Consider the following 27,000-nt stretch of genomic DNA (forward strand, 5'->3'; position numbering starts at 1 on the left):
GGCTTCTGCCCACCTCTGCTTTGCTGGTACTTAGGGTGTCAAGGTCCCGCCATTCTCACCTCAGCAAACACAATGCGCCCTTTCTGGGCATTGCATTCAACCTCACAGTAAATTATTACATATCCGGGAACTCCATGCCTCTTAAAACACTCTCCTCTTTCTGCCTCAGGGCATTTTCTAGATTTCTCCTATGGCTTTGGCTAGGCTTTTTCTGGCCTTCCAGTCTTCTGATAGTAGAAATCTAAGGGCTTGGTCTTGGGCCCTGCTCTCTGCTTTACGCAAGGCATATAGTGACCTCTAAGTGATCCTGTTGACAGTTGTGGTTTAAATCCTAGTCACATGCCAGCACAATATTTATGTATATAGCCATTCATTTTTCACTCATGCATAAACACACATGCTGAGAAATTTGCTTAATATGTTAGTTGCTTATATACTAGACATGTTAGATAGAATTACTAAGCTCAAAGTGAATCTACTTATAATCAGTGCGTTTCCCTCTCTCAGCAAACAGAGTTGAAGCCACAGAGCAATTTAAAACTGGACATTCATCCAGCCATCAAGTGCAATTATTAAAACCACCCTATTAAGTAATGTGGAATTACGGGTTCTTTTATCTCTTCTTGTCTGCATTCCTAAATTTTCTGCTCCACCACCTACAAATTGCAGCAAGTAATTGTCTAAGCTAATTATCTCAGCTAGATTTTCACAAAATTGCTCAAAACCAAACTCTAGCCAAGCCTTGCAGAGTTCTGTATAGAGAAAGGTGTTTTTGAAAACAAAGTCTTCCCAAGTGATAAGTGCTTTATGTGCTGGTCTGGACTATTCTGACACATTCTGAGTCTCTGAAGCAATAAATAAGACATGCAAAAACCTTAATAAGTATTATCTTACCTGGGTGGGGGACCTAGTGCCTAAAGATCCATTTTTACTCACAAAAGTGATTTTATCCAATTTAAAACTTACTTTCAATGAAATAACAAATTCCCCATTTTGCCCCTTTATCTTATACCATTGCAAACCGTGCAGTGGATTAGCTTTTTTTAAAGAATTTTTTAACAAGCTATTTCCAGGCACTTCTATGTTCATACACATTTAAAATAATATTTTAGGGCACAGATCAAAATTAGAGTTATTTCTGTGTTAGGCTGCCAGGACTGCTCCAAAGAGGGCCCCACATTGGGTGGCATGAACATCAGAGATCTATTGTCTTTTGTTTATATAGCCTGAGTTGTACCTAGGTATGAGCTGAATCGATTCCTCCTTTAGCCTATGAGGAAGGCTTGATTCTGTGTTCTTGCTGGTGGTTTGTTGTCAATTTCTGTGGCTCTTGAGCTGACAGAATCATCCATTTGGTGTCTGCCTTCATCTTTGCGTAGCTTCCTCCCAGCATGGGTGTCTATATCGACCGTTTCCATTTTTAATTCGGATCCCATCATCTTGGAAAGGGAGTTTACTCACCCCACTAAAGCACAACCTTGCCTCAACTGATTATAACAATAGTGAGACCATTTCCAAGTAGTCACGTGTTCAGCTACACAGAGTGAGAATGCCAGCAGAAGATGAATTTTAGGGGTGCACAATGAAACCCATAGCACACCCAAATTATTTGAGAAGGGAATCCCTGCACAACACAGGAAAGCTTAAGACCTAGGTGAAAACATAATGAAATCGTCACTTAAAGGCCAATTATTAATTGAAATATAGAGGTTCAGGAACAGAGTTTCCAAGTTTTCATTTAATGTGTGTGCACATGCACATACATACAGGCATGTTCGTGTGTGCAGATAATACTAGACAGAAATGAAGAGATGCAGGAAAAGGTGAGGAAATTAATCATCAGCTTGGCTATGAAGGTCAGTACTTGGGGCAAAATTAAAAAAAAAAGTGGCATTGAGTTGTAGGACACTGAAGTCAGCATGATATTATACATGGCATAATTCAAAAGAACAACAACAAAACAACAACCCAGAGCTACTCTTGCCAGGGAGAAAGTGCCCAATACACCAACTGGAATGTACTAGAAATAATATTTTTCCTCTGTGAACTTTACTATTTATTTCAACCCACAGATTCTCACCCTTGGGCAAATAATAATTCTTAAGATCCTCTGTTGAGAACTGGGTGTGCCCTACCTATAACTCCGCACTGTAATACAGTGATTTGTCCGTAGGCTCTGTCTTGCCCACAGGGACTCCATTTTGAGAACAGAGGATGGCTCTGTACCTGGGTGGACATGCAAACAGCAATCACTACATGTCTGGCATCACCCACGCAGTACAGAATGATACATAACTTAGTCTGAAAAGTAGGAGACCCTACCCTATAAATTGATCAAAGAAAACTGGAACTGTAGGAGCACGTGAGCATATTAAAATCTTATCGGGAAAATCAGGCCAACTAAATTATCAGACATACGAGATCAAGGAAAGAGAATGACATCCTCACTTGGACCCCATAAAGAAGGGGAACCTCTTACTAAGATGGTGACACTTCCACTGACCAATCTCTGACCACCTCATAAAAACTGCTCAGCTTGATTCACTGCCATGGCTTATTCAACCACCATCCATCCAACTACCTACCTGTTTATGGACCTGCCATTCTCCTGTCTGCCTAACCGATCATCTGGACCTGGACCCACCATTTGCCTCTACAGTTTCCTCCACACCATGAGTCTGCAACTTAGCTCTGATGCTGTGCTTTCCAACTCTTAGACAGCAAAGAAAAGCCCAGACTCGGCTTGTTATCCTGGCCCTGAAGAGACTGCCTTTGCATCTCTACAAGCTTCTGCCTCTCAGGCTTCTTTGAAACTCCTTGAACTCTACTGTAGCCTCTTTAACCCCCTTGTAACCATCCTGTAACATAGATAGAGGATAGATGATAGATAGATAGATAGATAGATAGATAGATAGATGAAAGATTACATAGGTGATAGGTAGATACATGGATAGATGATAAGTAGGTAGATGAGATAGATAGATAGATAGATAGATAGATAGATAGATAGATGAAAGATTACATAGGTGATAGGTAGATAAATGGATAGATGATAAGTAGGTAGATAGATAGATAGATAGATAGATAGATAGATAGATAGATACAAGTAGATAGATGGATAGATGATAAACAGGTAGATAGATGATGAAAAAGATGATAGATGGATAGATGACAGGTGATATATATAGAGAGAAAGATAGATAAAATCAGTGTGTGCTATATATTATGTGATCTGAGAATTAATACTAACAATTAAGACTGGAATAAACCTGTGTTTGTTGTGGCCAAATATGAAACTAGGGGTACTTGGCATATCACCACCAATGAAAATTCCATACCTTGTAAACTTGTTATTCAATAGACTCAGACACTGTGGAAAGACACAAATATATGTATATTTCTGACATTCGTATGTCTGTATTTATTCCCTAGGGACATCCACCACCTCCAGGACTAGTCATTCATCTGGCAGCTAGCAAAACTTCAAGGCATTGGAGAAGGAAGACACTCAGGCCATGCCCTGGTCATGACTCAGAAACCTCCTGTCCCCAAGCCTAGACACCGCCAATGAACTGATTGCAGATTCACTGCAGGGACCAAAAGCCCATTTCTAGGGCACAGAGAGTCTCCCTAAACTGGACACATTCTCAAAGCCATTTCATGGAGCATAAAGCAGCAGGCATTCCCTGCCGATGGTGCTCATGGATTTGGCTCCCTGATCTCCAGATTGAGAAAAATGTCTTTTGCTATCTCTGATGTGTGTCCTGTCCCCTCCCCAAGTGGAGCAGTCCCTGCTCTAAAGTCCGTTAGCCGACTTGAGTGATTTAAATAAAAGTTATGTAATTTCAAAAATATCTTCCCGGGGCAAGAAATACAGAGTGGGTTTCTTTGAATGAAGAAGGTAACTGTCCTGGGTGAGTTTTAAAGCTGGGAGTGGCTGTTTTCCCTGGAATGGACTTCAAGTTCAACTCACTGCTTCCTCAGAGTCTGTGAGAATCTAAGAAAAGAGAACAACCAGGATTGACTAATAAAAGGCGGGGAATGAGGTAGGGAAGCCTCTGTATAGTTTTAGGATGATGCAGGCTTTTTGTTACCAGGGGTAATACATGCTTAAGAGGAGACAAAGTCGGGAAAGGACAGTCTGTGGGGCTTGTTCCTTTGTTATTGGATACCAGACACAAACACAGACACAAATAGCAAAGGCACGGACGCGATGGGAAGACATCCCAACTGGATGACAGAGGACACAGACAATATGGAGCAGACAGAAGTTCCAGGACCCGAAATAAAAGTGCATACCTGACCAACATTTCTGCCTTAGCATGACCAGGCGAAGGTTTTCTGTTGTTTCCTCGTCTCATACTCTGTGTGTACTCTCGGGAATTTTCACCCTTAACTCCTGTGCACAGCAGTCGGCGGTCAGTTATTCTCACCAAGCTCCCCATCTCTTCAGGGGTGCACCAAACTAAGGAACATCTCATGGAGATGGTTATCCTTGAACAGCCTCCCCCACCACCATTGAAACCAAGACTCTGGAAGTTATCTTCAGCTAAATCAGAACAGCCCTGACCTCCTCTTACCTCACACAATTCTGAAAGAAATACAGGTCATCTCTGAATTGAAAATGCTTCCATCAGTTTCAATAGTGCAATATCAACTAAGGGAAGATCTGAGTGGGCCAGGGTTGTGAAAATGTGCTTAAGAAGCTGAAGACAGGCAGTGGGAGAGGAGAATTCTCTGAAGCGGGAGGACAAAACCGCCTCTGGGAAAACTTAGATGCACAAAAACTCGTGGGAAGGAGAGCAGCTTGGGAGAGCATAGTCTCCCAATGTGGGCGGTTCTTTTAAGATGTGTGGTCCATGCACAATGAATAGGAACCTTTTCATTTCTTATTCTCCTCCTAATTGAAGGGGTGTTTCTTGTCCTGTGATATGGTAATCAAGAACCCATGTTTATTAGCAATGGAGGGGATTCAATCCCTTAAGGGTCTGATTAGCATTATTTAGTAAATCAATAAAACCTACTTGAATTTACTTTTCATTTTACATAAAGTGATTTCAATCATGGGTCTTGTTCTTGAACAAGACATGTTCTTAAATTTTATGCTACAGAGTCACAAAACTAGCAGCTTTTAAATGTTTAACCTGAAGATCTTTTTTTGTTTGTTTGTTTGTTTGTTTTATTTTGCAAATCAAGACAACTGCCTGGGGCCAGTAAGGTCATGAATCTTAGAAAAGAACCTATTCCTGTCCCTTTACTAGATCAGTGTATTCCTAACCACATTCTAAAACTTATCATTATACAGCCAAATGTAATTCTCACCCATCATCAAAGACATCTCTCTTCGCCACAGACAAACCATGACAGAAAACCACAACTGGTCAGAATGCAGAGGCAACTGATCAGAAGTTGTTCCGTCCCAGTGACTACATCTTCAACAGACACTTCTGCACTTAATGTTCAGAGAACATCACAGAAGACCTCAAGAAAGATTGTAACAGCCAGGGGACAAGGAAGTCTGCTGCCCTGAGATTGGTTCTCCTAAAAGTGACAGAGAAGCTACACCTATGATACCTAAATAATAGGGCAGCCTAAACAAGACCTCAACCTGTAAGGGGGTGCTGTAGGAATTCCTATAGCCAGTAACCTTTAAGTTACCCACCTTCTTGAGTGTGGCCTCTTATACCTTAATTTAAAAAGGCTTTTACAGCTGGGCATGGTGGCTCGTACCTCTAATCTCATTTCTCAGAGGCAGCAGGCTCACTACAAGTTCAATAGCAATCTGATATACCTAGTGGAGTTTCCTGCCAGCCAGGACTAAGTGGTGAGGTTCTCACTCAAAAACAAACAAAACAACAAAACAAAACAAAACTCAGCATCACCACCAACAAAAAGCAATGTTAAACGAATGGTATCGTTTTCTATTTTACAAATTATAGTATCTTTCTTTGTAGAAGACAGATTTTCAGATGCCCTTCTATATTCAAATGTTGTATAGACACAGGACGCTCGAGTACTCTTAAGAAGATGGCAGTATTAAAAAGTTGATAACTTATTGGTCAATAAGTTAGGTCAGTGTTCTCCATTTGAAGATAGCTGCATTTTGGGTCCTTGGAAGCTCATTCTGAAAAGCCTACTCTAGGGTACTGTCCATTTCTGTGCATCCACTTAAATAACCTCAAATGATGGACATTTCTGTAATTCCAGACATAAGCATTGAACAATTCCATGGCTAGGAAATGGGATCTTTACACAGAAAACACAATCATCCAAAATGTTTGCCCTGGAACTCTGGGGGCTGAACATGAGTATAAGAAGAACAGTTTCTAAAAATGGGTTATGGCTACCATGTAACTTCAAAGGTTGAAATTCCTAAGATCTAAGTAAGCCAACTTACAAGCACTGCTGGACAGAAAGCTCTTAGCATGAGTGGTAATAAACCTCCATGGAGCCTTCCTTGGGAAGCACAAAATCTTCAGCATGTAAAAATTCACACCTACAATAGATAACTTCAGATACCGCCATCTGTAACTAGGAGACCAGACTGGAACCATGCTTCTACTTCACCAATTCTTAATCACAACTGCTTAGTACTTCTTGTCTCCACTTTCTTCTCTTTATCACCATCTTAACCATTTTAAAACTAGAGTTTTATAAGTATCCATACATTGACTAGTCCTTCTCAGGAGCCTCACTCTTGTCTCTTGGATACAGATATGAATTTGTGTAACCACTTTTCTCCTGCACCTCTCCATCGATCCCCAGTCCTGCATGTCCACACCAACTGTTGTGACTGAAAGAAACAGTCAGGGTTGCCTGATACCAATGATCATGTTCTTATCCTGGAAATGAGGGCTTTCTTGAGGCTTTTTTGGATCAGGATTAAGGGTGAGAAAAAACCATAGGAGCAGAGCAGAGAACTTCTAAACAGGACCAAAGGGAAGGAGTATATTAACATTTAATATAATAAAATTATAATAAATTATATTATATAAATTATATAATAAAATAATATAAATAAATAATAATAAAATAATATAATAAAATAATAAAAAGAACAGTTTATTCTCTTTATTTAAGAAAGTGTAAATGGTGTAATTCCTCAACTCAGCAAACTTGTTGCTTATGAAAAGGACTCAGGTTTGGTTACCAACAGCCACATAGTGGTTCAGAAACATCTGTAGCTCCAGTTCTAGGAGATCTGATGTCCTCTTCTGATGTTTCTGGGCACCAGGCACATACGTTCCACTTACACACATGCAGACAAAGCACTCATACACGTGAAAATCTAAGACCATAGGAAAAGAAAAGAAAATACTAAGAATAGTTTGCAGGGAGTGGTGTAAGACCTGGAGAAATGAAAGTGAGGTATGTTAAGAGTTGACTCTGACAGCAGAGGGTGTTAAATTGGGGGTTTTAACTTGAAGAGTAACATGGGGTAAGTGGTGAAAGGTTTTAGTCCAGCTGTAGTATTGGTGAAGCTACTAATCAAGGACCATAATGGATAAGTCAGGAGTTTCTGCTACACAAGGTGGCCTGAAAAGGGTATTGATGGTAAAACAGAAGGAGGATAGATCTAAAAACCATATGGGAGGCATGTGAACCAGTGATCTTCCAGGCTTGACATGGCCACCTGCTCCCTTCAGCTGTCAGTGCGAGGATTACCCACAGGTGACCTAAACAAGGTTGGGACCATTCACTGTCTTTCACGCTGGAGGAGGGGCTCCATTCCTTCTACAAGACTGATGGACAGTTAACAGTCTTTTCCTGGCGGAGGGACTTACAAGGCCTCCTTTTATTTATAAAACCTGACAACCCAGCTATTAATCTTCATTCTGGTACTGACTTGTTAGGTAGAAATTGGACAATTTACGGGCAAAAATTCAAGTTCCTAAAGAGGTGGGATTTCTTGCTCTTCGATTCACAACCACCTCCAAGTTACCTATGCTTCTGTAAGGAACCCCTCACTCATTGGTTCACCACGGTACACTAGATGGAATTGTTTCTTTGAGTCTTTTGTTGGTGCCCTGTTTGAGATGAGGAAGGGTTTGCTCACGTCTCCTGAGGAAAAGGTCATTCAGAGAATTTGACTGGACGTGTAGGGTGAGGAAGCAGAACGGAGAGATGACAGAGTCTTCTCATTTCAGTCATGAGGTATCTAGTAGCACTTACCACTAGGGGATGTGGAACAAGGACAGGTCTGTGGTGGGAAGCTGATATACTAGAGAGGTGGCTCTTGAGTTGACTCTGGTAGCCTTGGTGAAGCTGTTTAGCAGGTGTCATGTTTAAGGACAGGAAGAAGATCTGGGACAATGAAGACTTGGACAGTCTCAGCCGCGTGTATCCTGAAGCCAGGTCACCAAGCAAAAGTGGAGAAGAACAGGCAAAAGGCTTGGAAGTCCATTGAGATTCTTGCATTAGCAAAATGGCATATAGCTGTGTAGGACTCTAGACAAGTGCATGAGCTATTCATGGGGATTCTTAGAAGAATGCTAGCTCACAGGTTCAATAAATATATAAATTTATCCCTGAAAGAATAAATAAGTAAATAAAATCATGGACCTAAATGTTACAGTTTAGGTATGATTTGGCCCTGACTGAGCCATGTGCTGGGAGCTCAGACCCCAAAGTGGGTGCTGAGAAATGAGACTGTTCAGGGGTGGGGTCTGGTAGTATAAAGTTGGGGTTTGGGAGCCACATCTCCTGATGGGATAGCATTAACCCTGCCTCACATGAGCGCTTGGGTCCTGCAGAAGTGGAGAATTCCTACCAGAATGTTGTGATAAGCAGACAAAGCATTTGCTCAGAAACCCTCTAGTGTACATGTCACTCACTGCTCTTCCCTGAGTTCTTGCTGTTGTGATAGCATCCACCATGAGTCTCACCAGGGCTAACAGATGTTGATACCAAGCTTCTGATCACCTGAAACTAGGAACCAAATAATCCTTTCTGCATGCAAAGCTCCTCCCCCCCCCAGTATTTTATTATAGCAGAATAAGATATACACTTCCTATTTTACTTGAAAACACTAAAAAACAGTATAAAGAAAATGCAGATGAAGCCCGTACCAATGACACCCCATCTTATCAACTGATGTGGGATTCCCCTCTGTATGCTATGGATATGTTTCATTACCATTGGTTAATAAAGAAGTTGCTTTGGTCTATGGCAGGGCAGAATATAGGTAGGTGGGAAAACTAAACTGAATGCAAATGAGGAAGAAGGCAGAGTCAGGCAGACACCATGTAACTACCCAAGAAGCAATTGGTAACAAACCATGAGCCTCGTGGTAAAAATATAAAGTAATAGAAATGGGTTAATTTAAGGTGTAAGAGTTAATTAATGAGACGCCTGAGCTAATAGGCCCAACAGTGTTATAATTAATATAGTTTTGTGTGATTATTTGGGTCTGGGTGGCCAGGAAACACGAGCGTAGGCTCTGTTTACAATCCACAAAGCCATGACTCTTATGGGCACAAGGCCTTTTGCTTTCCCTTGTATAGGAAAATCGCATTAATTAGCACCCAGTCAGCTATTTAAAACTGACCTCAGTTTGATCTTGACATTTACAAGCAAAAGGAAGTCTTCAGTTATGTAACAAGCTAGCAGTCCACTCAGCCAGCCTGCAACAATAACAGAAGCCAGTCTGTCGGTGTGCCTTATTCCATTTAAAACAAAACAAAACAAAAACAATCTCTTCAGGGACTTGAATTTTTGCCCAGACATTGTCCAAATTCATACCCAACAACCCAGTCACAGAGTGAAGATTAATACCCACCTAGAAAGGAGGGGTCTGGGTTTTGTAATTAAAGAGGGAGCTCTGGTTCTAAAATCAATCAGGACTTTGATTAGCCCAGACTGACCCAACGAGGCTCCATATAACGAGACTTCCTAGTGGCGAAGGAACCCATTCCAAATTAAACTGGCTGTGTGTGCCTTTGTGACATTAAAAGTAGGCTTCAAACTAGATCAGAAAACAGAAACTCATTCATAGAACCTCCTGCCTTTCTACTGGCACAGGGAGCATGACTTCTGAGCACTTCCAGAATGAATACTCCTACCATGCTGGCATGGCTTATTTCAAACAAGCTTGCATCAGGGGATCTGCTGTTGTATCTGAACAGTAAAGATGAACTTGGACTATTTTATCTGGGAGTAATCCAGCATGCATCAAGATATTTTTAGCCATCCAATACACATCTCACTGTCTAAAACTCTGCTAGATATCAACCTTCCTTCTATCCCTGAAAGAAAATATAAATCCAACATTGAGGTATAAGGTGAGGAAAAAGGATAGGACGTTATTAAGAGGCTTTGATGTGAAATGCTTAAGTACTTCTTGGCTATTAGTCAAACATGACATGCCTAATCCTTTGGGTTTCTGTTTCTTTATTGTCCAAGCTAAATAACAACACACATACAAATGCCTGGAGAACCAAGAATAATAATTAGTCAAGTCGATGAAACTCTCCAGAGAGAGTAAACTGTGGGATCCTCTCTGTTCTCCTGCTATCTATTTCCTTCCACTCACAGCCTACACTTGAGCTCCTTTCCCTTGTTTATTGCACACTCCTGTCAAAGGTGTCCTGAAAGAAATGTCCCATCTGCTGTGCTTCGGAAGCCTCACACTGAAGACAAAACCTGAGGCCCCCAACAATGGTCTAAGACGTTAACTTGGCTGTAGCTCTCATTGTTCACACTCTATCATAAGAACAACACACACACACACACAGAGAGAGAGAGAGAGAGAGAGAGAGAGAGAGAGAGAGAGAGAGAGAGAAAGACGACAGACATAAACACACAGAGAGAAACAGATACAGAGAAAGAGAGACAGACAGACAGACACCAAGACAGCAGAAACACACACAGAGTGAGAAAGAACTACGCTCGCCATTTTCTCAAGGGCAGGAGACTCCTGGTTAATCTCAGCATGTAGGCTTCCCAGGCAGAATTAAGACCCAGCACTGCCCCCTCAGGTTTGTTTAGTGTGGCCCAGCAAATTCCCAAGAGCAGGGGAAGCTCTGTGCTTCAGCGCCTCCCTGCCTGTCTTCTTTGAGTGAGAGAATTTGCCAGTCTGTTCAAAGCGGTGTTTCCACTTTTCAGCAAAGTGCTCAGTAAACATCTGTGAAGTTGAGTGCTATGCAGAAGAGCAGCAAACAGGAAACCCAAAGTGAGTAAGCATGCACACTAGCTAACTAAATTTGTCTGATTTAACTTTAGCATCTTTCAAAGCCATTAGAGCCCATATTGGAATCTTGCAAAAAAATAAAATCAGGGTGAGATCACGGGGAGAAGGGATAAAGAGACAGCAGGGGAGACACTGGACCTTTTTGCCTTTACCATTTTGCCTCCTCAGGTTACTTTCAACTTTCTTATTCAGTCTAAGAAAACACTGTACTAAGATTGCAGTGAATCTGTGCCTACCTCTTTGCTGTCACACAACACCAACAAGTTGGGTATTCTAGAGTTCAGTTCGTGTCACTCTCTCTCTGCTGGCTGGAGACACAGCGCTCTGTTTTGCTGACATTTCCTCTGAACACTGGCATACAGAGTTCCCAGGACAATATTTTTTCTGGTTATATTCCCTAGGCTTTTCTATGCTTAAGAGACATCCAGTGGCTAACGTGTCTTTGCAGGGCAGTTACTATGTCAGGTATGTGCGCCCAACAGCAAACAGAAAGCTTCACTTGTCTTAGTCTGAGCTGCCGTAGCATAACTCAGCATACCATGTCCCAAATGTTCCTATTCTGTGAACTATCATACTATGTTTCAAATGTGTCTATGCTGTGAGCTATCATATCCCAAATGTGTCTCTGTAGCTATCACAGCGTGTCCCAAAGAGTCTCCACTGTGAGCTATCAGCATGTCCCAAATGTGTCCCCACTGTGAGCTATTGTAGTATATCCTAAACATGACTCTTCTGTGAACTACTATAGCATATCCCAAATATGCCCCAAGAGCATAAATATCTTCTCAGAACAATTTGATGACTAAGACTTCCAGGGAGCAGCACCTGCGTCAAGTCACATAGGTAGCGCCCAAGGGTCAGCATTTAGAGTTCAGGAATTAATCAATACATCTAGGACAACTAGTGATTTTATCAGTGGTGTCAAGATGAGCGAGTGATAAGAGTCCACTCATCAACAAGAGGTGCTGGGAACGCCGCGTCTCTATCCAGAAAAGCACAGAGTCCACCAGGACAAAACTCTGCATATGCACCAGTGCGGTCGACGGGTCAAATACGGAGGCGGAGAGTGCTGATATTCATTTTCCCTTTCTTAATGAAAGAATCCCAGCGATTATGGCGGAGATAATGTATCCAGCTAATCACTTGTGTTTCTCGTCTCTAATGCAAATACAAGCATGATGGATGCCGGAGGATTAACAGATGTCTCAAGAACAACCAACCCTGCCTTGCAGTTGCTTCTTCTCCCAGAGCTGCCTGACATGTGGACAGATAGCACAGTTGCAGGGCCTCTTGGTCCTGGAGGACCTGACACCACATTTGTGAATTCAAAGAGAAGAGCTCAGGCCTCCAGGCACCTACCGCCACGCTTATTTCACGTGAGGAAAAGCCAACATCCACCTTATCCGGGTTATCTCTTTGTGCGCTCAAACTGAATCCAAAGCAACAGCGTCAATCCACACAGCTGCAGAGCGCAAGACAACACTGAAGAAAATCCTTTTGAGTTCTGGGTTAGCAGCTGCCTTGAAACTAGATGGGGTCTGGATAGAAATGTAAATGACTAAGGCCTGCACCATATCTAGCAAATCAGAAACCCTGGAGGAAGGGCCTGCCAATCTGGCCTCCAAGTTAGAAACCCCAGCTAAGGAATCAAGAGAAATTCTTCTTATTCAGTGCAGGGTAGAGAACCATCTCAGTGTCATTGGACTGTGTTTACATACTCAAGAACTGGGAGGGTTATTTTCGGCAAAAGGACCTTAGCATCAAGCTCTGGAGGGCAACCAGCAGCCTTGGCAATAGCCCGTGATGGCGTTTTGTTTGTTTGTTTTGTTTTGTTTTTCTTTTCTTTTTGTGGTGGGGTGGGCTTCTGGTCCCCCTTTGGCCAGCAATTCAAGAGAACTGATGTGCACATGAACTCTCAGAGACTGCAGCAGCACACTCAAGACCTACACAGGTTCAAGTCAGATGGGGCTCATCATTGAATGGGAGATAGATACAGGATCCCACCACCAACCAAGAAACTACTTGCAATCGATACCATCTGGAAAAAGAAAGAGTTTTTTCCAATGGGAAAATGAGTTTCTTTAATGGAGCATCACTGGGTATATCAACCACACTCCAGGGCAGACCCCACGCCCAACAGAACACTAACTCTGTGGTATTCTGTGTGTGTGGAAGAGTAAAGATTGTTTTGTTTTGATATTTTTTTGTCTTATTGATTTTTATTGGTCTTGATTTCAGTTTTTCCTTGCTTTATGGAAGCCATTGTAGGCCCCTGACTGTGTCTTGTCTATGCCTCATCTCTACTGGACAGAAGCAATAACTGGGAAAAGTTGAGCCATCCGCTTGCCTTCCTCTGAGCTAACTGTCGCGTGGGATCATGACTGTTCTTCCACAGCCAATGTGTATGGCACACTTAATTACCGTAACTCCCATGTTTCAAGTTACAGTACCTAAAAGCCACCCCAAACTAATTCCAACTTCAACTAGGTCATTACTAAATTCAGCTAACTACAGCTCTTTCTTTTTTCAAAGATAAAGTTAGAGCAGAAAGCCAAAAATCTCAGATTAAACCCTTTGAGAGCCGTGTTTATATTTGATCGATCTGTTTCAACAGCAGTGGCAGAGGCAGCCAGATGCAATAAAAATGTTCAACTTAATTAAAAATGTAATATTGCAAATCCCTGTACTGTGTTTTACACATCATTCTTTCCTTTCCTCACAGTGTTGCCAGACTCCAGCTAAGTCTACTCTGTCATACAAGTCTAAAATGTCAAGAGCTATGTTAGGACAGCAACAGTTAATGCTGCCCTGCATCTCACCCGGAGTCCTAAGAGGACCCATTTCCCCTCACTACCTGTCCACTGATTCTATTTTCTGTGAGCTACTTCGGAACCAGGAACACATTTCTTCTCCAAGCAGCTCACTAGCCTCTTACTGAATAGGAAAAAAGAATTTAGATGAAATCATGTCCATTTTAGCTTCCATTTAATTTTCTAGATGCTGAAAAACTACAGCTAATTATTTGGTGTTGTATCAAGGGAATGTTTCAGTTGCCAGCTCAAGCATTAGGAGTCATTTTTGTCCAATAAAAATACTTTATAAAACACATTTTATTCATTAATCAAATCTCACTTATTTTAATAATAAAAAAGCAGAGATGAGTGTGTTGAGACACACTTTTAATCCCAGGATTCAGGAGACTGAGACAGAAGGATTACCATGAACTTGAGGTCAGCCTTGGATAAATTGTGAGTTTGAGGCCACTTGGACTATACAGCAGCAACTTGTCTCGGAGAGTACAGGGAGCTGGTCATAGAAAGCAAATGATTGTAAAATACACATACACCTTAGTGCAGGGAATTCTTCATTAGTTACTCATTCAAAACTTCTCTGGAATCCTGGTCTTCCTTGGGGAGGAGTTAGAAATAGTCTTTCATGCCCGTCATTACTATGTATATAATTCATAACTTTGCTGTTGTTTGAGGTTTGTTTTAGGGAAACAGCAGTTGACAAGGCGTGGATCTGTGATGGACACTTTCCCTAAAGAGCACCACAGTTCCACTCCTGACTGACCAAAGTCCTGTAAGAACCGTAGCTTCGACCACATTGAGTCACTGCTCCCTGAGCAGCCCCCAGACACTACGTTTGCTTTGAAGGATGAGAAGAAATGACACACACGCTCCCTTCCTACAAGCCCCTGGAAACATTCCAGTAAGACTCAGATGTGTAAGTACCTGTGTTAACCTAGAAGCCTCATGAAATAACGTCTCCCCAAGTCTATTGAAATCCATCAAGCCATGAGAATTAATACAGATTTCCAACCTCCAGGGTCCCCTGTCCTTTTCTCTCCAGTCACTTGTGCCAAGTGGGGAGACCCAGCTCTGGGAAGATTTGCACTCTAAGTTCACGACAACAAACATTACATTGTTTATTTATTTGTTTGTTTGTTTTCAAAATGTGATACATTAGGAAATGGTACCTGCTCTGAACTGAGAATTTATGATAGCCACATCCACTGTCCCTAAAATCAAGGCCTGCCATATACAGGGAACACCTGCTCTACAATGTCCAGTCAACATAAGCTAAACACCACGTATGACCTGCTTTGCTTAATTCTACAAAACCCAAGAGGGAAGCCATTATCTGAAGACCTCTCTCTAGAGCAAATTTTCCTAGAACGATTCAAGAAAAATGTGTGGTTCTGCTAGGTTTTCATTCACCTCTGAGTTTATCTATTTATAATGTGAATATCCATTACTTATTCAGGAAAACCACTTACTTAAGAAAGGCCCACCCAACTCCCAGAGGGGCTTGCAGTGAGTGAAAAACCAAATAAAGCACAAAAGTGCAGAAAATGAAAAGGCTTTAGAGGCTGAAAAAGCTCTCTACAAATTAAAGGACATATTGTTAGACTAAAACAAAGGAGATATGTGTGTGTGTGTGTGTGTGTGTGTGTGTGTGTGTGGTGTCTGTGTGTGTGCGTGCGTGTCTGTGTGTGTGCACGTGTCTGTGTGTGACTGCATTTGTATGTATGTATTTGCCTGTGTGTGTATGTATGTGTGTAGATGTATATATGTATGTGTGTGTGTGTGTATGTGTGTGTGTGTATGCACTTGTGTTGGGTCAATGGGACAGAGGCTAAAGCATTTAACTTGCTGTCCGGCAGCCCAAGCAGCAGATCTTTCCAGTCCCCATGACAGGTATTACCTGTTCCAATAGAGCATTAGCCTTCTCTTCTGCTTCCTTCAGGCAAGTCTCCAAGTGTTCCAGTTGTTCCAAGGTAAACGCCGCCTGTCTATTGACTGGTAAGTCTTCCTTCAAAACAAGAAGCAAGAAGCAAGGTTTTTGTTTTGTTTTGTTTTTGTTTTTGGTAGGAATAATTTCCTGAGAACGTTTTAAACAATTTTCTGAACTAAGGACAAGTTTTGTTTGTAGACGCACACCAATCCTTTCTTATTACTAACAAAGTACAGATTGTTATGAGCAACAACTCATTCTAAAGGGAAGGCAAAAAAATAAGGAACAAGGAACAACTTCAGAGCGTGGGAATAAAACTGCCCGTGGTAGAATTTGGTTCATTTGCAACTTTCGTTCTCCAAGAGGTTGGGATCAAAGTTTCACATCTGATAGGAAGTGTCACCTAAATACTGTGTATTGTCACATCTGATGGGAAGCACCACCTACATGTTGTGTGTTGAACACTCATCTTTCGGGAAGGTCATTTGAACTCAGGGATATGCATGCCCTTTGATTTTTGCCTGTCTGTTCCAAGAGGCACGAGCAAGGGCTATCACGGTTGAGAATGAGCTCTCTCTTCCCACACACAGCCTAGCTAATAAGATTCAAACCAGCAGATACAAACCTTTCCAAAATCACTCCAAAGTTTCTACCAGCTATGAGATGAGTAGAGAGTTGGTATAGAATCAGTTATAGCCCGGACACCAAGCCTTGAGAAATGTCCTAACCATTTTCTAGCTAATGCGGCAACGCTATTCACAGGTCAATTTGAAAACTTAGAACAGAGAGCACAATGGGAGCAAGCACTCTGACCTCTCAGGGTCTGTGTTGTTTTCCTTGCTGATGCTCTGGCTGCACAGCTGTTTCGGATCAAGCTTACAAAGGGTAAACTGTGGTCCTATACACTCTAAAGATAGCTGCTTTGTTTTTCCCCGCGGGTTGATGACGCCATTGGTTTAACATGTGTGCATTTCCTGGTAATACTATAGTGCCATCTGGTGGCAAATGGAACCAGTCATTTAAGACAAAACCACCCTGTTTGGATATAGAGTCTTGAGGCTCTGCCGCTGGCCTAGTGAAATCAAGGGACCACCATAGGGTACAAGGACAAGGAAATGTTTCCAGGATACAACAGCTCTGTCTTCTAGACTAAAGTCTGCTGTGCACAGCTGCATAGCTCTCTCCAACATTTGCCTGTAGGGGGGACCATCTTAGGCTAGCACAGTTATAGTGTAGGCCATCTGAGTCACCAGGCCCTCTTACACCAGGGTGATTCCGTTATTTTCAAGAGTGGGTTCATGAATGGTCAAAATACAGAGAAGAACTGATTGTGTAGGGCCTAGTCCTAGTGGATGCATTTTACTATATCCCCACCTATGTCTCAGGAAAGAAACTCAGGGAGATGGGGGGGGGAGGGAGAGGAGAGGAGAGGAGAGAGAGAGGGAGGGACGGGACGGGGAGGGAGGGGGGAGGGAGGGAGTTTAAGAGTTAGAGGGTTGATATTGTGTCTTCTATAAATGACAGGGAAGCTGTTGAAATTGCAACAATGTGGTTGCCTAAGTAAGACCCGAAACAATGACAGCACCAACGGACATGTCAGAGTAAATGAGGGATTCTCCAAAGCTTCTTTCTACAGAAGAACTGCAGCAACTAATGCCTGCTGTGATGAAAATCAGTCTTCAAGGACAAGACCCCTGAAAGGTTCTCCACTCTCAGGAGATCAGCCCTAAGCACATAGGAGCAATATCAAGTGATCTCCAGTTGGATGTGTTTATAAATGTATGTACATATATAATGTAACAATGATTTTTTGTTTGTTTTTTGAGGCACGGTTTCCTACAGCTTTGAAGCCTGTCCTGGAACTCATTCTGAAAACCAGGCTGGCCTTGAACTCACAGAGATCCACCTGCCTCTGACTCCCCAGTGCTGGGATTAAAGGTGTGTGCCACTACCACCCGCCTAACAATGATATATTTTTTTTAATGGGTTCAGATTCTCTCAAAAAAAGCAGCTTCAAAACCAAGCTTCTTGGATATTTATACCCAGAGATAAACACAAGCCGTCTAGCATTTTAGGCAGAAAGGGAAAATCATCAAGAGGTCCGATGATCACACAACACTGTGGGAAACCCTGCTCTAGATTTCTGTCATCAAGAACCCTTTTGTCTAAAGTTTGATCTCAGGAGAAAAATTTTAAAATTTGTGTCAAGATCAGTGAGTCCATTTCTTTGTCCTTTTTCTCCAGGCATTCCAAACTTCTCCAACAACAAATGCAGCCACACGGGTAAGAGAGAAGCTCCACAAAGTCAAAACTAAGCAGAATCAAGTGTTATTAAAGATTCAATAACAGAGGGCTTTCATATAAACAATTTTAGGAATTCATCGTGTATTCCAGAGTTCAGCACAGCCTCAGCGAACCATAAAATACAGTTTGTCTCCTCGTCTGCACCCAGGCCCGAGCTTCCCTTCTAAACTTCCTGAAGCATCCCAAGTGTCCCCCTCACTGTCTTACAAGAAAAAGCTTATACAATGGCAAGCTCTTCTCAAAAAGAAGCAACGCCATTAGTGAAATAAAAAACAAAAATCAAGTTAAGAATAGGCAAAACATGAAGTTATGAGATTTGACTGGAGGGGCACTCTTGAGTTTCAGAAGCCCTGCAAAGGTAAGATGCAGTTAGTCACTGTTCATTTCGTAGGTTAGGAAGGCAGAAAAGCAGAAATGGGCTTAAGTTACGAGGATAATACCTTGTAAACACTACACATCTGAACTGCTCATAAAACCGACAGGTGAATGGTACTAATTATCAATCTATTTCATGAAAACAAAAGACTGACAAAAATGCAGTAAAGGGGGACATTTAGACCATGCTAGTAGAAATGGGAATTAGCCCAGACACTGTGAAAGTCAGCATGGAGGGTCCTCAAAACAAAATTAGAACTATCACATCATCCAGCTTGGGTATATACCCAGAGTCCAAGTCAGCATACCGCAGAGAGACCTGCATATCCATGTTCATTGCAATGATGGTCATAACACCCACGCTACAAAATCAGCTTAGACGTCATCAATGAACGAGCTACTAAAGAAAATGTGGCATATATACACAGTGGAGCTTTATTTTCCCATAAAGGAGAATGAAATTATGCCATCGATAGAAAATTAATGGAATAGAAGATCATTTTGTTATGTCACATAAGGCCTTCTCAAAGTGTGACACATTTTCTCTCATGTGTGGAGGAAGGAGGGGAGACTTGAAAGTAAAGGGGACATTAGGGCTGTGAAGGGGGAAAGGAGGAATAAGAAAAGGTAACAGGATGAATGTGATCAAAGCATGTTATAAATAAGCATGGGAATGACAATTAAAAAGGAGATGACTGTATGACACCACACTACAAAACTGCAAGTTATAACACTGTGTTTACATAAGACGGTGCGGTTTCCTAATGGAGAAGTTCCAACAACTCAATAGTTCCTATTTCTAATTTTAGGTCTTAAATATCTCTACATAAATGCCATGCCACTCTAAACACATATAGTTATGACTAACCTAAAATACTGGTAAATAATTTTCATCATCAAACATGTTCTTTGATTACAGTAAAGTGCCAAGCAATTACACAAGTAAGCGTGTATTTGGATTGATAAGTTTAATGAAACAAACATACAGAAACTGCGTAGAGACTTGGTTTTGGTTGTAGAAGTTTCTCACTTGAGTTTAGAGGAGAATCTATATTTCTCTCCCTGTCTGTCCTTGTTTTCTCTAATCTATCTGGGTACTTTCTATTCTCTCACTAGTTCTTACTGACTTTATTTCTGTGTCCTCAGATGACTTTAACTCTTCTGTGTCATCCATCAAACTTCTTCAAACCTTGAGAGCTGGTTCAAGGTCCCAATGGACACAACTTGAGGTTTTTCTACTCCTAGCCTGGCTGTGTGTGCAGAGGTCACACAGGACTTTGCTGAGCCCTTAACCGAAGCCAAATAAATAACTGTTGATTGAACAGAGGCTCAGCGGCTCAAAGAAGGCTGTACCAGAGCAAACTGTCCTTCACGCTGAGTGTTGACAATGGCTTCTTTTAGCAATACTTTCCACGTATGCTGTCTCTGACTCTAACAGAGTTCACGGCCCCAGGAAGTTCTGCTTGCCAGGGTCAGGGGTGAGAGGAGGTGAGGTAGCAGAGGGCAAGATTACAGCCTTGGGGGTTAGGTGATGGTGGGGCTGTTAGAAAGAAAAAGCTCTAATCAAGTAAAATAGGCAAACACTTCAACAGATGACACCTTCAATAAATATTAATAATTTCATTAAACCAACTTAAAGGAATAGTTTGGCACTCTCTCCTCCACTGCTCAGGGTCCTAGCTGGGGTCTTCCCCTTGGACTCCTGGGAACCCCTCCAGAGCCAAGCCTCTTGCCAACCCCAAAATGGCTCCCTCAATTAAGATATCTCCTTCCCTGCTCCCATATCCATCCTTCCTCCATCTCAACCATCCTTGTAATCAGACTGATGACAATCTTGAATATCACCATAGAACCCTTGTCGGACGACAGATGGAGGAAGAGACAGAGACCCACATCGGAGCACTGAACTGAGCTCCCAAGGTCCAGTTGAAGAGCAGAAGGAGGGAAAATATGAACAAGGAAATCAGGACCACGAGGGGTTGGTCCACCCACTGAGACAGTGTGCCTGAGCTAATAATGGGAGCTCACCAGCTCCAACTGGATTGGGAATGAACGAGCCTGGGATCAAACTGGACCCTCTAAATGTGGTTGACAGTTGTCACAGACTGAGGGGCCAATGACATGGCACTGGGATTTGTCTCTACTGCATGTACTGACTTTTTGGGATCCTATTCTATTTGGACGCATACCATGCTCAGCCTGATGTAGTGGGGAGAGCTTTGGACTTCCCAGAGGGCAGGGTGCCTTGCCCTCTCTTAGGACTGGAGGGGGGAGGGTGTTGGGGGGGAGCAGGAGGGAAGTAGGAGGAGGGAAGGAAGTGGGAATTTTGATAGGTGTTATTTTTAAAGTAATAAAAAATAAAATAAAAATAAAGAAAAAAGAACACTTTGGTATTAAAACTTCTAGTTGATTTAAAAGAAAAACATTAAAAAAGAATTCTCACCAGTACATTTTGTGCTATTACAAGAGCGGTGGAAAATTCTGTCAGGTATGGGATTAAGCTGTCTAGTGCAGCCAACACATGCATGCGCAGTCCTTGAAAAGAAAAGAAAGTGGTCATAGACTCCACCTCCGTAGAGAAGCATTCTGACATAGGTCAGTTTTAGAGACATCCCTAAGATCTGAGACATCTAACAGGCCAGGAGCCCAGCAGGGCTCCTGCTTGGAGGTACAGCCACTTCCTTCCATATTAGAAACTCTTTTCAGCCAAGTTTGCAGGGCTTGAGCCTCCAGTCTGGCATCTCATCTCTTCACTGATAACATCGGTTCTTTTTCTCTCTACCTGGTAGACACCCTGGGCTTCTATGTCTTCACCGATCTGCCATCTGCTCAGATTCCTGCAGGCTCAGTATACCCCGGTGACATTGCCTTCCTAATTTGCCCCTCTTTCTGAGCCCTGTATTACACTTTTCAATCATTCTTTCACTCTCATTTTTCATGATCAGGATTCCCTCACAGTGGAAATTTCATCACTGTCTCCCGTGAAACAGTGTTCATCTGTGTTGGGGTTGCCTTATAACCACCCAATAAGATATTAAAGTTCAAACCCAGAGGGAACACAACTGGAGGCCGCATGAAGCTTCATCAACATGACTGAGCATGAGGTGCTGGGGTGGGCTAGGGAGCAGCTAGGAGGGCACTGCCTAGTGGGCGCTCTTCTCATCTGGGAGGTCCTGTCCTCTCTCTGGATTGTGTCACTTGACTTGTCTGTGCCTGAATCTCCATCCTTCAACTAAGCAAGTATGTCCTAGCAGTTGGCTGTTCCAAAGGAGGAACTGGGGAAAATGAATTGAAGGAACTGTTTAAAGGTGTGGACATTGCTGACGTCATCGAGAGTCAAGAGAGGGCGGGAGGCAAGGGTGAGACATGCCGGCAGCCTTAGGCTAAAGAGTACCTGTAAAGAGCAGTTAGGGAAGGAAGTGGTGAGCACAGGTGAATCTGGACAGGAGCTGGAGGTAAGGAATACAGCCTCTGCTCAGTGTGGAGACAGTGGCACAGAGAGCCTGACCTCTGACCTCACGTCTTTTTTTTTCTGTTTTCCTGTTTCCCCACCTGGTAAGGAGCCTAAGGACGAGAGAACCTGAAGGACAGGTGCAGAGCCAATGCCTCTCCTGGAAAAGAGTAAAGGGAAGGAAGCAGGGAAAGGGGACAGGGGTGGGAAGCACTAGATAAAAAGGGAAGACTCGGTCAGAATGAATTGAATTCCACTCCTGCTTCTGAGGCCAGCCTGGGGTCTGGACCTGTGATTGCAACATCAACTGTCAACAACAAAAAGGGCAGGAGCAAAGACTTTGCTCAGGAAGCCTTAGCTCTTCAGGATAGAGGAGGCTCTTTGACTCAGATCATAATCTTTCTTTCTTCTCTCTCTCCCCCATGCTGCTTCACGAACATTGTCTTTCATCTTTAACAAAATTAAGATCCGATATGCAGGAATTGCTACATGTTGGTGGCTTTCTTGGTGGGGGGAGGATGAAAATTTGCAACCCTGAGAGAACTCACCCTAATTATTTTGAGGTAAACACTCTCACTGCTTGATGAAACATGCATGTGGCCCCCTCCCCACGTTTATCTGATGGGTATAGATCATGAAATGAATGCTTTGATTGGTAGCTTTCCCAGAATTATGGCCTCTCAAGCTCCTGGACCAGTTCCAAGTGGATTTTACCATCCACCAAGTCATCTGTCTGACAGAGAGTGTGGGATGCTTGGTTTCTCATAAACCAAACCAAACCCATTTCTAAGGATTAATTAGCCTTGTGTTCTGTACCAGGTTTGACTGTGATTCTAGTCTACAGCATCACCAACAGAGGAGAGTGATGTCATAAGGGAATTGTGGACTCATGTTTCAATTTAAAAGAAGATTGTTACCATGGAAGATGGCGTCATTTGGAAGCCTCATTAGTAATTTTTAAATAATGACTGTCTCAGAGTGTCTATTGCTGCAATGAAACACCATGACCAACAAGCAAGTTGGAAAGGAAAGGGTTAACTTGGCTTACACTTCAGCATTACTGTTTATCAGGGAGGGAAGTCAGGACAGGAATTCAAACAGAGCAGGAGCTGATGTAGAGGCCATGCAGGGGTGTTTCTTACTGACTTGCTTCCCATGCTCAGCCTGCTTTGTTATAGAACCCAGAATCATCAGTCCAAGGATGGCACCACCCACCTGGACTGGTTCCTCCCCCCCCGCCCCCCCCCCCGCCAGTGCTCACTAATTGAGAACATGCCTTCCAGTTGGATCTCATGTAGGCATTTTCTCAGCTGAGGCTCCTACCTCTCTGATGATTCTAGCTTGTGTCAAGCTGACATAAAAAGCCAGGCAGTACAACTGACCCCTCGTCAACTTGACACACAAGTACAACACTATTAAGCCACAACTGTTCCATTCTTATCCATCCCCAAGATTTTAAATCACTTTAAAGGTCCCACAGCCTTTACAAATTCAAACACATTAAAATTCTAGTTCCTTAAAAAAAAAAAAAGCCAATCTCTAAAAATCCAAAGTCTTAGCCAGGTGGTGGTGGCTCACACCTTTATTCCCAGCACTCAGGAGGCAGAGGCAGGTGAATCTTTGTGAGTTCGAGGCCAGCCTGGTCTACAAGAGCTAGTTCCAGTACAGGCTCCAAAACTACATAAAAACCCTGTCTCAAAAAAACAAACAAAATCCAAAGTCTTTAAAATCCAGGTCTCTCCACTGTGAGCTCCAGTAAAATACTTTCTTTAAGAGGGAACAATCAGGGCACAGTCACGATCACACCAAAGCAAAACAAAATTCCAGCCGTCCAATGTCTGGGATCCTCTCACCATCTTCTGGGTCCTCCAAAGGGCTTGGATCACTTTTCCTGCTCTGCTCTGCTCGGCATACACAGCTCATCTTCTAGACTCCAGCTGGTTCCACTCCACCACTGCTGTTGATCATGGTGGTCACCCCATGGTGCTGGCATCTCCAAAATGCTGGGTTCTTCTGCTGTAACTGGGCTGTGCTTTCACCAAAAGCCTCTCATAGGCTCTTTTCATGGTGCCAAGCCTCAACTTCTTTCTATGACCTGGGCCTTCAACTTCCACTGAAGCTGCGTCTTCACCAATGGCCTCTCCTGACCTCTCACAGTGCCAAGCTTCAGCTGCTCTCCATGACCCCTTCATGCCTTCAGAACCAGTACTACCTGCATGATTCCTACACATTCTCAAGTCCAGCTGCCAGCATGAGGGGCAACCTTGGTCACCTCTGGAACACAGCTTCTCTGTGCTCTGGGGAAGCACTTCTCAGAAGATTTCACCTCAGTGATGCTGGTCTCTTCTTAATCACCACCAATTTCTTAGCTCCAGCTGAGCAGCATCCAGTGTCCCAGTAAAACAAATTTTTGCTTTAGTAGATATGATACTTGTCATGCACAGCTGATTCTTCAGCCCCAGCTGACCAGAACCACAGACTCTTAATTCAAAATAACAAATGGCACTGATAGACTCTCTAAACTTCCCTCTGAAACTTCCCAAGCCAGGAATCCATCTTCTGCACTGCTCTCAATGTTCTTATCCCCCAAGTGCCCATGGAGCACCCCACAGAGCTCTTAATGCTCGCTGGCTTTTCTAGCCCAAAGTCCTTCCACAGTCTCCCAAAGACATGGTCAGGTCGGTCACAGCAACATCCCCACTACACTGGTACCAATTTGTCTTAGGGTTTCTATTGCTGCAACAAAACACCATTACCAAAATCAAGTTAAGGAGAAAAGGGTCAGCACCACTGAAGGAATTCAGGACAGGAACTCAGCCCTGGCAGAAACCTGGAGGCAGGAGCTGATGCAGAGGCCATGGAACGGTGCTGCTTACTGGCTTGCTTCACATGGCTTGCTCAGCCTGCTTTTTTATAAAACTCAGAACCATCAGCCCAGGGATGGTACCACCCACTGTGGGCTGGACCCTCCCCCGCTGAGGAATGGGGAAAACTGAGAAAATGCCTTCCATTTGGATCTCATGGTGGTATTTCCTCAGCTGAGGCTCCTTCATCTCTGATAACTCTAGCTTGTGTCAAGTTGGCGCACAAAACCAGCCAGTACAATGGCCTACACCAAGTTCTTGGTATGCTCATTCTTATTTCAATTCTGCTCAAAAACAAATTTAGTTTAGATTACATATTGAGCGGTTGGGAAATTGCCAAGTCAGGCATGGTTGATACTCACAACGAACTTGTACTTTGGAAGTTCTGTCCAAACATAAATTCTGGGCTTTGGTTGTACATAAAAATAAGAAAAAGTTAGTAGTTACTTGAACACTTTTATGTTGATTCATAATATATCATTCTGTACCTTTGGGCTATTTTTTTCTTCTCTTTGATTAAGACTTGGTTTTCCCAGGGAAGAGCACACCAATTGGTTATCCAATACTAAATCACCCACCTTGGAAACGTACATACAAGTAACACCATACGGACTGAGCAGGGGTTCTGTGTAGGAACATACTTGAATACGCAGACACATACATACACACAGTAACAACTAACGAAAGACGAGACTATGAATTTGAAGGCGACCAGTGAGAGTACTATAGGAAAATTTTAAGAGGAGAAAGAGAAGGGAGAAATATAGTCGTAAGCTCAAAAACTTTTTGAAAAGTTATAAAAATTTAAATCAGTAAGCGGCCACCCTAACCTGTTCCTGTTTGCTCTCAAATAACGTTGACCTCAAACAAAAGCAGGAGGGATTGTATAAAGTCCCTACCTCCCATGCTTTACGTTGCTACAAACAGGGTCTGGCCGCAAGGACACCTGGATTCACACTGCGTTTCATTAGGTCTATCTCAAGGTTACATCTGTGGTCTAACACAGTACTCTGCCATTTTGATGTAGGACACTGACAAACTTCTTTAAGTGTTTGATGAACCTCAAGGTTCCACCCACTTGAATCACATGTATGCCCACTTTTGCATATACTTTTAGGATGAGTTCCATTACAGTGTCAGAGCTAATTGTAAATCCTTTGTTCGAAAGGAATATTATATTTTATATGCTTTGAATTTTTATGTAAAACAAACACAGTTCTGGACAAACATATCAATATGATTTGGGTAATATAATCATAAATTATGCAGGTGAGTAAACAAGCAATCTTTTCTTCTGCAGGAAATGGTCCACACGCAAAAGAAGAAAATAATTTTCTCTTTCTGCTCAGTAAACAGCACACCTTCCAAACCACGCTTGGTTTTTAAAACGAAAACTGGCCAATCACCCATGTCAACCTTATTGCCCACAGACTGAAGACTTTCCTAGTGAGGCTGTGTTCTCTTCACAATGAGGCGAGGAATGAAACAGAGCAAAATATCCTGCTACTGAAAACTTCATTTATTTAAAATATAAAGGACACAGAGACAAGTAGGTAGCTATTAAATGAGTGTGGAGTTTCTACTTCCGAGGCAGGGTTTCTCTATGTTGCCCTGGCTGTCCTGGAACTCACTGCTTAGACCAGGCTAGCCTCGAACTCTCAGATTCACCTCCCTCCGCCTCCCAAGTGCTGGGATTAAAGGTGTGTGCCATCACCTCCTGACTCTGGAGTTTTGACTTTATATGATGAGAAATTTCAGGGTACTTGCGACAGTGACAGTTTTGATTAACACTGGTGAGCTAGTCAATTCAAAGCTAATCCCAGTGATAACATCTGTATGTATTTAACAAAATTCAGGAAGAAAATGAAAGCAGACCTCTAACACCAGCCCACAAAACATGAGAAGTCTGTTTTAAAATAAATTCAACTGTCCTATACCTACTTCAAAAGACGGCTGTCAGAATCGAGTAGAGAAAAAGAAGATGCAACCCGATAAAAACTACACAAGATTAAAAGGAAAAAAAACTCAAATATTTTTGGGGTCAAGGGGATTTGATTTCTCTAATTAAAATTATCCAAAAC

The 27,000-nt window shown here is 42.6% G+C and overlaps 1 protein-coding gene across 1 annotated transcript in view; it reads right to left on the reverse strand.

Annotated features, from left to right (window-relative positions):
• Positions 1-27,000, reverse strand: part of LOC121443637 (coiled-coil domain-containing protein 192-like) — a 199,569-nt gene that overhangs the window by 153,531 nt on the left and 19,038 nt on the right. The window contains 1 exon segment of the mRNA XM_041645462.1: positions 15,896-16,003. Within this exon segment, the coding sequence (XP_041501396.1) occupies positions 15,896-16,003 (108 nt within the window).

Source organism: Microtus oregoni, unplaced genomic scaffold (assembly GCF_018167655.1).
Source record: "Microtus oregoni isolate MIOR12 unplaced genomic scaffold, Mior012 000110F_ref0000174, whole genome shotgun sequence".
Classification (NCBI taxonomy): domain Eukaryota; kingdom Metazoa; phylum Chordata; class Mammalia; order Rodentia; family Cricetidae; genus Microtus; species Microtus oregoni.